Source organism: Corapipo altera, unplaced genomic scaffold (assembly GCF_003945725.1).
Source record: "Corapipo altera isolate COAL_440 unplaced genomic scaffold, ASM394572v1 57, whole genome shotgun sequence".
NCBI classification, from domain to species: domain Eukaryota; kingdom Metazoa; phylum Chordata; class Aves; order Passeriformes; family Pipridae; genus Corapipo; species Corapipo altera.
This window is the reverse complement of record NW_020884905.1, coordinates 7750828-7763436: the sequence shown is the minus strand read 5'-3', so window position 1 is coordinate 7763436 and position 12609 is coordinate 7750828. Positions and strand designations below refer to the sequence as shown.

Sequence of the window (12609 nt, the reverse complement as noted above, 5' to 3'; positions counted from 1 at the left end):
CTCTTTTTAGGGAAAGGGCACAAGCACTGACTCAGGAGCTGGACCTTAAAGCCGATGGAGTCAGGCCTTGGGAGTCACTTCCCAGCTCTTGGTCCTTGGTAATTCCCAGCCTGGAGTGTTATTTATTGACAGTGTTTGCTGTGGCTCATGTCACTTGTTTTCTTCTTGCCCTCAGGTGACTCCAGCCCGGAGTGAGAAGCGCAGCTCCTCGTACCTCATTTCCTCCCCGGAGCCCGGCCCCGTGGAATTCCCAGCTCCGGGATCCACAGTGCGTTACACAGAGTCCTCCCTCAAAAAAAAACGTGTGTATTGAGCCTGGAACCCTCCCTCCTGCCTGGAGGGGACAAGGCAGGCCTGGACCTCTGCTATTTATTGCTGCCTTAACTCCACACACGTCATCCTGCTCCCTGGGTGGTTGTGGTGGCCCAGGAGGAGCCCCCTCTGTCACAGCACATCCAGGGACACGGTACGTATCTGAGGGGTGGCTGGTCCTTGGTCGTCTCACTTTCCCTTGGGAGAAGAGGGGACAGTGTTGGCTTTGTCACCTGCCCCACAGAGCAGCTGAGGACCAGAGCACAGTGACTTGGGAGCTGTGGCAGCTCCACCAGCTGAAAGCAATAAATCCCTGAGGAAGGAAAGCTGATCCTTTCTCCAGTCCTCAGGCTGAGGAACTTAAAAGAGGAAGTCTTGATAGTAATTATTTTGTATTTTTTTAACTCAGAATGTGTGGGTTTTTTCCAACCTGACTTTTTCCAGGATTGAGAGTTCTGCATTTACAGCCTTGGCATTTTTAATATTTCCTCTCAGTCCTGGAATGAAGCGATACCAAATGTACTCCCAGAGCCTCGGTGATGTTCTCAATAAATGGCTGGTAAAAGGAAGATGTTTTACTGTGCTGCCTTGGAATTTTCAGTGGGATTTAGATAGGTGACAGTTGGACAGTGGAGTAACCTTTATCTGCTTTTGGGCTGAGAATCCACAGCTTTTCCTGGGAGGCAGTGATTTCCAGTGTGTGGATGTACCCGTCTAACACAGGGGGTGTGGTGAAGCCCCTCCTCCTTCCACAGGTGTGTGTGGGACAGCTGAGCCAGGTGTGTCCCAGCTCTTCCAGGGCCACCCACAGCCATTGTTTCCCAGATTGAGTGTATTTTCCTTTTTCCCTTCTCTTTTTTTTTTTAAGACTTCTTATATTTTTAGCTTATTCATTAAGAATAGTTAAAGATTAGCAATCCTTACTTTTGCAGTCGGTGTTGAGAGGTAAAGGAGGAGCCAGCCCTCATTCCAAGGAATCCTTGGAATCCTTTGCCTTGGGATCATGCAGCAAATCCACCGAGGCCACAACCTTCCTTACTCTTCCTAGTTAATACTGAAGCCATTTTTCAATACTGATTTTTTTAAAATAAAAAAAAAAGTTTTAAACTTTGCCTTCCAGGCTTTGGGATGTGATCAGGATCCGTATTTTCAAAGCTTAAAAACAAAAAATTCCAATCACAATCCCTCCTCCCTCAGTTGCTGGGCTCTGGAACTGGCCCACCCTTTGTGCACAGAGAACAGGAGCCTTTCTGGGATTCTACCTGTATGTATTGATAAATTCACTTGTAATATTTTGTTCCAACTGTTTGTATATGCAACTTTCTCAACTTGTTACACTTTTCAATGAAAATAAATTGTTGGTACATATTTAAAGTGGTTTTCTGTGGGAGAAAAACTGTCCTGGACTACTTCAGTCAGGTTAGATAGGGAAAAGTTGTTTTTAAACATGTTCTGACCACTGTTCATATGGAAGTTTTATTTGAAAAGTTCTTTCTCTTTTTAATTTATAATTAAAAAGGTAGGCACATGGAGAAAAAAAAAGTTCTTTAATAATTTGTTTGTATAAAGAGTAACAAAGTGCTTACAGATTTAACTCAGCTTCCTAAGTGACATACAGAAACAACAGGTAACACTGTAAAAATAAATCTGACCTCATTGGAGCTCATAATTACAATTTGATATGTATATATTTATATATATATATAAAGACATCTTCCTATTATTGCCAGAACCGAGTATCTCCTCAAAGCATTTTCAAACTGTGGTAGGAAAACATTATAGCCCAAATTTAGGGTCAGCAGAAGGTTCCAGTTAAACCACTGTTGGATGAAGCCTGAGGGGTCACAGCCAAGAGCTGCTCAGAGGGAAATGATCCCCTGGGCTCTCCTCGGGTAACTGCACATGGGGCTCGGGCTGGGAGTCAAGTGGTGGTTAAGGAATACGTGTCCCAGGTGTTCCTGGGGTGCTCAGGCCTCTCTTTTCCTTTAGACAATGACCCCCCAGGTTCTGCACATGGATTTGTTTCTTTTCCATCCCCAAGTGTGTCATTAATCCCTTCCCTTCCTGTCCTTCACCCACAGCACGAGCTGAGGAGCAGCATCAGGCAGCTTCAGTGGGCAACGTGTGTAATGGGGAAGGGAGACAGGAAAAGCAAATCTGTTTATCCAAAAACTTCACTGAAATGCACAGCTGTACCCGCCCCTCCACTCTGTCTTGGTTGGTATTTTTGAACACAACACTTTTTTTTTTTTAAATACATGTAAGAGCTCAGAACTCTGGCCTGGTGGGTTTAGATGAGCTGAGAATTTTAGCTTTGCATTTTTATGCCAGAGTTGGTTTTTTGTTACTAACATTTAAGTAAGTGCACATGAAGAATATTTGTCAGGCAGACTTTAAAGCTGCCTCAAAACTCTGTAAAATTATTAAATGGCTGTATTGTGCCTTCTTATATGCACTGGCTCAGGTTTGAGATGTGAGAGCTGGCACTGAGAACTGCAGTGGGTTTTGTCCCCACACTCAGTTCACACCATCACATCAATCAGGGCAGTCCCAATTGTGGCACAACCATCATCAGATAAGGATAAAACTGCCCTGCGATAAAAGCAGCAAAGGAGCTGCAGCTCTTGTTCCTCCTAGACCTTTAAATTCATTTGATCCAACTAAAATTCAAAAGGAAAACTGTTGGCAAAAGAATCCTTTCCCCACATGGGCCCAGTCAGAGTACAAATTACAGTAGTTAAAAAAAAATGAAGAGCCTTGGCCATATGTATTCTTGATGCACATTAAGTACTGACAGTATAAAAGAAATTAATTACATTTTACTCATAATTGTTTCAAATCCTTGGATCAAGTTGTGGAAGGTCGTGCGCTCATCGTGTTTGTATATCCAGCACTTCCTCATCAGCTGGTCCACCTGGAACAGGGACAGGGACATTTTTAAAGGAGAGGAACATCTCATTGGCTTTTCCAGTAAAGAGGGCGGAGCAGATTCCCACTGCTATGAACAGAAACACCTTGGGTTGGTCAGGATCAGTAAGGACCTAAACCAGAGGGGTTTTTGTAAGTTGAGGTCTTAACAGCTTCACCTACAGGAGTGCTACACACCCAGAAAGGCTGTATTGCAAAAATTAGAAGGATTCCAACTGAATTTTCATGGATACAGGTATTACAGCAAGTCCTTAACCCCTCTGAAGGGACATCACCAACTTGGGAATGTTAATATCAAAAAACATCTTAAAATAATGCTTCCAAACCTTGGAAATGCCTTTTTCACAGTATAGCTGAAGGTTTTCCTACCAGAGTGGCCAGGCCTAGTTAACCATGGACCTCTGGTGTTAATTCAGTGTCCAAGGACAAGGCTCTGGCTCCAGGAGCATCCGTATCCGTCCCTTACCTCCTCTGGGCAGGTGGGTGGTCGTGGCAAACGCTTGTCATCCTGCAGGACACGCACCAGCCGTGCCACCGTCATCTGGCCCTGCGTGGGGCCGATCATCTTCAGGAATTCCTGTGGGAAAAGCAAGACTCAGCTGGGCATCCCTCAGCCAGTACAAAAAAAGAACCACAAGGGTTGTTTTCCTAAGATAAATCAGTCCAGTGGAAGGTGTCCCTGCCCATGGAAGGGGGAATGATGAGCTTTAAGGTCCCTCCCAACCCAAGCTGGTCTGGGATTCTACAATTCCACCTCTTTTTTTCCAAAAATATCAAAATTATGGGATTTCAGCAGCTTCAGCAACCATTCTGTCACAAGCACTTACTGCCATGGGACTGGACTCGGAGTCACAGTAGGTGAGCAGTTCATAGAGCGTCACCCCAAAGGACCAGACATCTGAGGCAATGTAGAACTTGCTCTGCAGCAAACACTCTGGGGCATACCTGGGGATCCAAGGGACAGCATTATTAAAGCCAGCTCTAGAGGCACATTCCATGTTTTTAGAGTCCTTGTACCTTAGTTAATGTGGGATGCCAAGTAAATAGTAAAACGTAGCAAATAAGGTACAATTGTTACAACTCACTCTGAAACTAAAGGAAATGAAAACCAAAATAGTGGGAAAATTAAGTGCAGGAAAAAATAAATGGCACAAGAGTACAGTCTACCAGGTGCCTTTTCCATGTTCTCATGGTGTATCTTTACTTGGGCCTGTTATAAAAACAGGAAGAACCTTGAGGATGCCCAAAGCCTGAGGGCACAGGAGCAGAGCAGGCCGTGCCCTGCCCAGCGTGGCTGCAGGAGGTGGGTTGTGGGGCAGTACCAGAACACGGGGCTGTCGCGGTCGTCCTTGACCGTATAATATTCCTTGTCGGTCTCAATGGCCTTGGTGAGCCCAAAGTCCCCAATCTTCACCCTGTTCTCACTTTCCACAAGGACATTTCTCGCTGCCAGGTCACGGTGCACATACTGACAGGAGCCCAAGTAGTCCATTCCCTGAGAGAAGAAAGAAAGCCTGTCATCCTTGGTCCTCCAATATTTTAATCCCTGTTTTTCTGCACTTCATGCTTCAGATGGTCTGACCACGCTCTGCACTCATGTCTTCCTCCCTTTAGACTTGCACCTTGCTCCTTCCCTCTTGCCAACCCACACTCCAAGTGCTGCCCTCCCTCCTAATACTCCAAATTCTGCAGCAGGAACAACTTTTCAAAACAACTTTTAAGCAAGGGAATGTCTTAATTATTCCTCCTCTGATCTTTGTGCCAGTAGCACCCATAGCAGGGGAGAGACTGCTTTAGGATTCAGGTCCTTGGGGACAGAAAAGGAGAATGGGTTTGTTCCTGACCTCTTTTCCTCTTCACTCTGTTTAATTAGATATTAAACTGATCAACAGCTCCGGTCCCACTCACCTTGCAGATCTGAACCGCGTATCTGAGCAGCTGCTTGAGATTGATTTTGTTCTTGTTCCGTGGGAGATACTCCTTTAGGCTCCCAGAGGGAAGAAATTCCATGATGAGCTTAATCCCACTTCCTCCTAAAACCAGAGCATGTTTAGTTTGCACACATGTGATGCTTTTCAGACCATGAATACCAATAACTTTTGAACAAGCCTGCAGCACTGATAGCTGAATTCCATTATCCATCACTCTACCAATCCAGGAGAACCCCTTCCTGGCAGGACATTTATAAAATGCTTTATTTTCAAAGGAAAACCCTTAAAGCAGTGTATGCTTTTAATATTCTACACAATTTACCATCTTCTGTGCAGATGCCCTTGTATTTGACGATGTTGTCATGATAGAGATTCCTCAGGATTTCTATTTCCTTCTTGAGGTCAGCAATGTGGTTCCCTCCACTCTCTGGCTTTAGGGATTTCACTGCCACTTGCTCCCCTGTGTTGTCACCTTCTGGGTCATATCTGCAGAGTTCAACCTTGCCAAAGTGGCCCTAATTGGGAGAGAAAAGAGCATTATTGGGAACACTGTTCACAGACAGCAACACTAAAGCACTATTTTAGGTGTTTATGATCCACATCTCCCTGCTGTGACACAGCACATGGCTGTGGGGGGACACACACACACACACACAGAGATCTGTGTTCTGTGTCTGACATTCCTCTTACCTCTCCCAAATCCCGGATTCTTTTCAAGAACCGTTTCTCAAAGAGAGTGGGATCGACCTCGGTAACGGGCTTCTTCTCCGACACAATATCAGGATCTAGGAGTGGAAAAACATGGTCAGAAAAAATCTGGACAGAAAAAAAAAATGGACAGAAAAATCTGTCCCAGGTTAGAAAGATTCCTGCATGGACACCTCAGTCTCAACACCCCAAGGCATCCTTGCTCACTTCAGTCTGCTGTTACTGTGCCTATCCCACTGTCACAATTTTCCTGCTTTCTGACAGGGAATTCCTCCATACCTACAGGCCAGTCTATCCCTTGCTGATCCTCCCTCCCTTTGTGGGTTGGTTGCTGGGTCTGCTTCCAGATCCAGTTTTCTCTGGGTGTACGTCCCACCCTGTAGTAGTTACTCAGCTTCCCTGAGTATTTACTACATCTGCATCTACAGACATGGTTAGTCCCTGTTGTAGGGACACAACACAGCTGTCAGCACAGCCAACAGGGAAGACAGAAGTCAGGTGTCCAGTTTAACAAAATAAATCAGCCTTGGGTTGGAACGAGATTATCCTTAAGGTCCCTCCCAACCCAAACCATTCCAGGATTCCATGATCCCTACCCCCATGCCTTACTTTGCTCCTCCAGTTTGTTGATGTCCCTCATGATGGCCCTGAAGAAGGGTCTCTGGTGGGGGTCGTAGTTCATGCACTGTTTCATCAGGTCTGCCAGCTCCTTGCACGACGGCGTGGCCAGCACAAAGTGCCCCTCGTAGAACCTCTCCTTCTGTGGGCACAAACAGACACTCCTGAGTGAATTGTAGCCTCAAAACCTCAGGATTCTGAGCTGGGGGAATGCTTGGACTCAGGGATCTAAGAGGTATATTCCAACCTAAATGATTCTGTGATTCTACGTTCTGCATCAGAAGACCATTAAATCCTTAACTTGTCGTGAACTTTGCCAAGGAAATCCCCCTTTTCAGTGGAACTCTGATCTCCTACCAGTAGAAAATTACTGTTGTGCTGCATCTGGTGTTGTTTGGAGCAACCAGTTAACACATATGAAGTTTTTACACTTTTTAAAAAGATTTCACCTTTCAGAAGTTATTTTCTGTCAGGTTTGCCACGTTCCTCATGTACCAGGACAAATGGTCGAGGGGAAACGCTTGCCAAGGACACACTGGCTGCTCCTCAGGAGGTACTAGCGCTGGGGCAGGGGGGATGAAGGGTGGTTTTGTGCATTCCCAAGCTCTGTGGAGCTATCCCACATGCAGGAAGGGGGCTGGAGCCAGGGCAGGGAGTTCCTGATCCAGCCTGGGCAGTGACTCAGGCACTCGGACATTTCCTTCGCTGCCTTGCTCCATCACGTTCCCAGCACAGCAAAACTTCCAGAGGGAGAAAGCACATTTGGAACAGATGCAATGAACACAAACTGCCAGCAGAGCAGCACAAGATATTTCAATTATTTAGGATTCAGAGTGAACCACAGTGGTGTCCCACAGGAGACCATCCAGAACTGGTGTCTGAAAGAAACAGGAGCAGAACCACGGAGCTGACTGGGAGAACCTCACTCAGATTCCAGCTGGGCACAGGGGTTAGAAAAGGCTGGAAGAGCTGGGGGTGTTCATCTGGAGAAGGCTCCAGAGAGACCTTAGAGCCCTTTCCAGTACCTAAAGGGGCTCCAGGAGAGCTGGAGGCGGACTTGGGACAAGGGAGAATGGCTTCCCATTGCCAGAGAGCAGGCTTAGATGGGATATTGGGAAGGAATTCGTGGTTGGGAGGGTGGTGAGGCCCAGCACAGGTTGCCCAGAGAAGCTGTGGCTGCCCCATCCCTGGAAGTGTCCAAAGCCAGGTTGGATGGGGCTTGAAGCAACCTGGGATAGTGGAAAGTGTCCCTGCCCATGGCAGGGGGTGGAACAGGATGAGCTTTGAGGTCCCTTCCAACCCAAACCAGTCAGGGATTCTGTGAGAAGGACCAGTGTGAGCACATCAGAAGTTGTGTTCAATCATTGCTGTGCTCCAACAAGGTCAGGTTGAAGCAATAATTAGCATTTTTTGATGTAAGGACAAGAATTCCTGCTGCAACCTGTGGCAATCCAGGTGGGATCAGCCCCTTATCCAGTCCAGCTGAGCTGGTTTCCTGTGAGCTGAAAGAACTCAAACGAGGTTTGGAAACTGAAGTGCCAAAGGGGATGGATCTGAACTGCCAAAGCAAAGTTTGTGTAACATGGTTTTACCTCTGCCAGTGTCTTGTCTTTCAGTGGAATTTCTCCATTGTAGCAGATTTCCCACAGGGTTGTACCAAAGCTCCACTTATCTGCTGCAATGCTGAGATTTTTGGAGTCTTCAACACACTCAGGTGCAATCCATGGAATTCGCTCAACACGTTCTTGGATAAAACACAGGATCCACATTGTGGGGTGAATATCAGGAGTGGAAAACCAGCCTTCAACTGAATTAGTCTAACAGCTGCTTAACTAAAATAAACTGAAGCTGCAGTATTTGTCCAGTTTTGGGGAAATGTTGATTCTGAAATCCCTGTTCCCAGAAGGATGTTCCTGTGGCTTTTACAAGGAGCCATCCAGAAACAGATTCCTTCTGTCCTATCTCATGAGATGTAACATGTTTTTTTAAGAGAAATTGATACTCTAAGCACCCACTGTGTAGTTCTCAGATCTGTAAAAGCTGATAACTTCTATTCTAGAGCCAGTTCTGGGTGGCATAAATGATATTCCTTCCTTTCCCATTCCCCACCACACTGGAGATCCCATTCCTGGCCATACCTTGCCTGGACAGCACCGTTATGGGTATTCCTGGGTCGCTCAGCTTTATGAAAGGACCATATTCAGTATCAATTCCCTCTCTTGCCAGAAGGATGTTTTTAGTGCACACATTCCCATGGACCAAATCCTTATCCTCCTAGAGAAAAGTTGGAAAAGAACAGTGAGTGCTCCAGCATATCCAACCATGGGGGACCACTGTAATATACTCCAAGCTGAAATCCAAAAAGCTTGGAAAAAACTGGAGAAAAAAAAGGAAAGGAGAAGTAGGGAAACATACTGTTCACACTTAAGCACTTGTATTTTCCTGAGTGGAAAATTAGGCTGCAGTAGCCCCCAGCAATGCCTTTGCCAAGGTGCCTCTTACCAGGTAGCTCAGGGCACTTGCAAGTTGTTTGGCGACTTTGAATTTCCAAGGAGTTGTCAGAACTTCACTTTTCCGATGCATGAACAGATCCAGAGGCCCAAACTCCACAAACTCTTCAACCATGATATCTGCAAAGTCAGGGGCACCAAGTCAGTACTGCAATAACCAGTGTCTGGAGTCATTTCATGGGCCTGTCACCATGTCCCCTCTGCTCCCAGGTCAGAGGTTATCCAATGTCTTTGTTTCACCCTCCTCAGGGTTTATTTCAGTGCCCAGAGTCCACATTAAAAGCCTGAGTGGCTTCATGTAGTAAATGAACAGTAAACGCAAACAAAGCATTTCAAAGCCCACAGGGCAGAGTCTTCCCAGGGAAAAACCTCCTACCAAAAGGCTGGTTTGTACTGACACTGTCACTGCCCCTCTGGCATTCCAGCCTTAGGGAATCACCCGTATTCAAAGACAGTGTTGGAAGGGGAAACTTTTTAACAGAAAGGACTTTGCAGATGCTTTGCTGTTCCAATTCCACTCTTGAAAACTCAAGAGGCAGAGCTGCCACGCCCATCTCCCCTGTGCCAGGGCCAAGCTCAAAGACTGCCCTGTCCTTCCCAAACTGCTCCTGGGAATGTTTCCTGGACTCACTTTCCACGTCCCGGATGCAGACGCCGTGGAGGAGCACGATGTGCTTGTGGGACACCTGCCTCATCATGCTGGCTGTCTCAAAGAAGGCCTGTGGGAAGGGGACACAGGTCAGCACTGAACTGCTGCTCCTGGTGCCAGCATTCCAGGAGTTTAACAAATCCAGAGCATCAGGGAACAAAACCTCGTATAAAATCACTGCTTTTAGCCACATGAACAGTGGTGAGGATGTGCCATCCCACTGCCTGAAACCACGAGCTGTGCCTTCAGCATTTTCCCACCCCCAACCCCTTTTTTTAAAGACTTTTCAGAGATATCCACTGTTGGAAATGATATAACTTTCCTAATTAATTTTTTTTAATTACTGGTTTAAATTAACTTTTTAATTAATTGTTTTAATTAACCATAAACAGTGTATTCATCACAAGCAGTGTAATTTTCCACTTTACGCAGCACATAGCTAAAGTTTTTTTCATAGCTATTGTTAGAGTTTGATTGGAAAATCCGTGGAATTTTAGTTTTGCTAAACTAACCCCGATAAGCTCCAATGAACAAAGCCTGGGGGAGCTGAAAGCTGGACACCTGGAATGCAGAATTTATAGCCCTCCAAGGATATGTTGCAGTAACCAGAAGATAAAGAAGAGACTTAACAAAGACTAACAGAGACTAACAATTCAGCATGTGCTGGAAACTCCCTCTCTAGGAAAAAGATAATAAAAAGACGGAAAATGTGGACTAATTAGCAGGAGAAGTGAGAAATCAGTAAGCAATAGAAGATAGAATGCTAATTAATAAAGAGAATTATGTCATTTAGAAGCAATAAACACTCATTTCTTTGTTTGCTAAAAAGGTGTAAATAGGTGAAAAGTTCTGAAAGTCTTATACATGTAAGTGGAGCCACTCCCTAAGTACCCAAGGCTGGAGTAAAGTCATACTAGTTCTAATTTCTAATATTAAAAAAAAATAGAGTTTGATTTATCCTGATGTTTTCAGTGACAACACAAGGCCCAGTATTTGCAGGACACACAAAAAGGAACAACTTGCCAAGGAAATATCTCTGTGGCTGGGGTCCAGGACTTTGAGCAGGACTTTAATCTCTTTTTCATTTTGATATCCTTCGTTCTCATCATCCTTGAGGTTGAGCATCCCTGAGTAAATCTGTGTTCTCGTCCCTCTTCCAAGGTGTTCACCCTGAGACACAACACACCAAAAGTTTCTCAGACACAGAGCAAACAAGGGCAGTTTTACACAAATACTTTGAATCTGCACTTTACTCTGTCTCTCCAATTGATTGAGCTACATCCAGACTTAAAATTATAACAGTGAGAACCCAGTGTCAGTTCAGTTATTCTGTACTTGAATGATCTCTGAGCATCCTCACCACCTAAACTCCTGGGATATTCTACCTCCAGAAACATCAAACAGGTTGCCTGTGATTTAACCTTACCAGACTAAACAAATGAATAAATAACAACTGGCCTCTTATTCACAATGAGCTGCTGTTGAGGTGATCTTTAATGTGTTTCCAAAAGTTAGAGGAAGTAATATTTCAATGGAATGCTTTGTTTGGGTAAGTAATTTCCTCCTCAGTAACAGAGGATTCCACTTCAGGGTATTTTTGCAGGAAGCCTGAATGCTGACTGCAAATATACCCATCCAAAAACAATCACCACCATTCCTATCCTGCACACTCAGTGATGCAACTAAAAAAAACCCCAAACCTTTTTATTTAACAGAAGAAGACAATGGGATGATTGTTTTTAGAAACATTAAATTTGATTTGTGCACTCAAGCCACTGTGTGTTTGTTGAGGTTTATTCAGGTGGATCTGCATCACTGACTGTGAACAACTATCAGAAAATTTGGGGAAATTTAGAACACAAAAATCTGAATGCTCAGATTGTTCAGAGATTTTGAATACTTCATCTTTTTTACTGTAGGACATTGTCTTAAACCTCAAGTTGCCCGTTTCTCTGATAAGTCAGGCTTTAAAAAAATACAGCCACATTTAGCAACAAAACAGCTCTTAAAACTTTCGTGAAACAACCTTAGAAACACCTCTTTTACATTAGAAAACTGCTCAAATATCAAGTTGATTTCTAGTGAAAGGCATCTTTTTTTTTTCACACGAGGACACATAAACATTTGGATTCTGCAATCAGAGGATTTAATAAACATTTCAGTGAAGTTTTGCTGAGGAGAAATAGGAGTGGCAGAACCAGTCACGATGGCGTGACTTTGTGTCACGTGACTGGGACCAGTGGCTGCCACAGTGCGGGATTCCAGGAGCAGCCCAGGCACCCACCTGCAGGATTTCTTCCTTGCGGATCCAATGGAAACTCAGCTGCCCCATGGAATAAGCGGGCTGCCATTCCTGTGCCTTCTTGGTTGCAACCAGCAGGTTGGAGATTTCTGGAGGGAAAAAAGAAACTTTGACCTTGACTTCTGCTCATCATTCAATAGAGAATTCACTAAAGGACAGCTACATATTTATAGTATAAACACAGTGTTAATATTTGCAATGTTGGGGCTGAAAAAAGCAACTGAATAGTGTTTTCTGCACAAAGAAAGACTGAGAGAGGCAAAATCTCTGCTGTCCTTGAAGTAAAATACCCCCCCCACTCCCTCCTGCCAACAGGTACATCTCCTTTCCAGTGTGCAAGGAGTAGCTGGAGTCTCCTCTCTTTACCCTCATCAAAATTCTTTGTGCTCTGAGAAACACTCCCAGTCTGTTCCCAGAGCACTGGAATTAAACTGGGAAAGGGAAATGAACAGAAGGAAAGGGCTCAAAAACCCAGTGCTTCTTCCCCACTGCTTCTGGTCAGGGTAGATGCAGAAGTTTTGCCTATGAATTTTGACCTCCAGGCATTATTTATTATGAGATGATGGATTTGGATGTGTGTTTGCATCCAGCCTTCCCACTGCTGGGAGCAGAGCATGGGTGCTGGGGCTAAACCATCACCTGGCGCTTTGA

At 45.0% G+C, this 12609-nt stretch overlaps 2 protein-coding genes across 2 annotated transcripts in view; one reads left to right on the top strand and one right to left on the bottom strand.

Annotated features, from left to right (window-relative positions):
- Nucleotides 1–1683, top strand: part of RAVER2 (ribonucleoprotein, PTB binding 2) — a 28188-nt gene extending 26505 nt beyond the window's left edge. Inside the window, exon 12 of the mRNA XM_027651816.1 lies at nt 176–1683. Within this exon, the coding sequence (XP_027507617.1) occupies nt 176–313 (138 nt within the window). The 3' untranslated portion in view covers nt 314–1683. The remainder of the gene's footprint in view (nt 1–175) is intronic.
- Nucleotides 1684–1840: 157 nt separating this feature from the next.
- Nucleotides 1841–12609, bottom strand: part of JAK1 (Janus kinase 1) — a 51823-nt gene continuing 41054 nt past the window's right edge. Inside the window, exons 12-25 of the mRNA XM_027651815.1 lie at nt 11941–12047; nt 10680–10826; nt 9639–9726; nt 9000–9127; nt 8636–8771; nt 8090–8241; nt 6489–6639; nt 5862–5956; nt 5494–5686; nt 5149–5273; nt 4563–4735; nt 4068–4185; nt 3707–3817; nt 1841–3226 (exon numbers count right to left, since the gene is read on the bottom strand). Of these exons, the coding sequence (XP_027507616.1) occupies nt 3125–3226; nt 3707–3817; nt 4068–4185; nt 4563–4735; nt 5149–5273; nt 5494–5686; nt 5862–5956; nt 6489–6639; nt 8090–8241; nt 8636–8771; nt 9000–9127; nt 9639–9726; nt 10680–10826; nt 11941–12047 (1826 nt within the window). The 3' untranslated portion in view covers nt 1841–3124. The remainder of the gene's footprint in view (nt 3227–3706; nt 3818–4067; nt 4186–4562; nt 4736–5148; nt 5274–5493; nt 5687–5861; nt 5957–6488; nt 6640–8089; nt 8242–8635; nt 8772–8999; nt 9128–9638; nt 9727–10679; nt 10827–11940; nt 12048–12609) is intronic.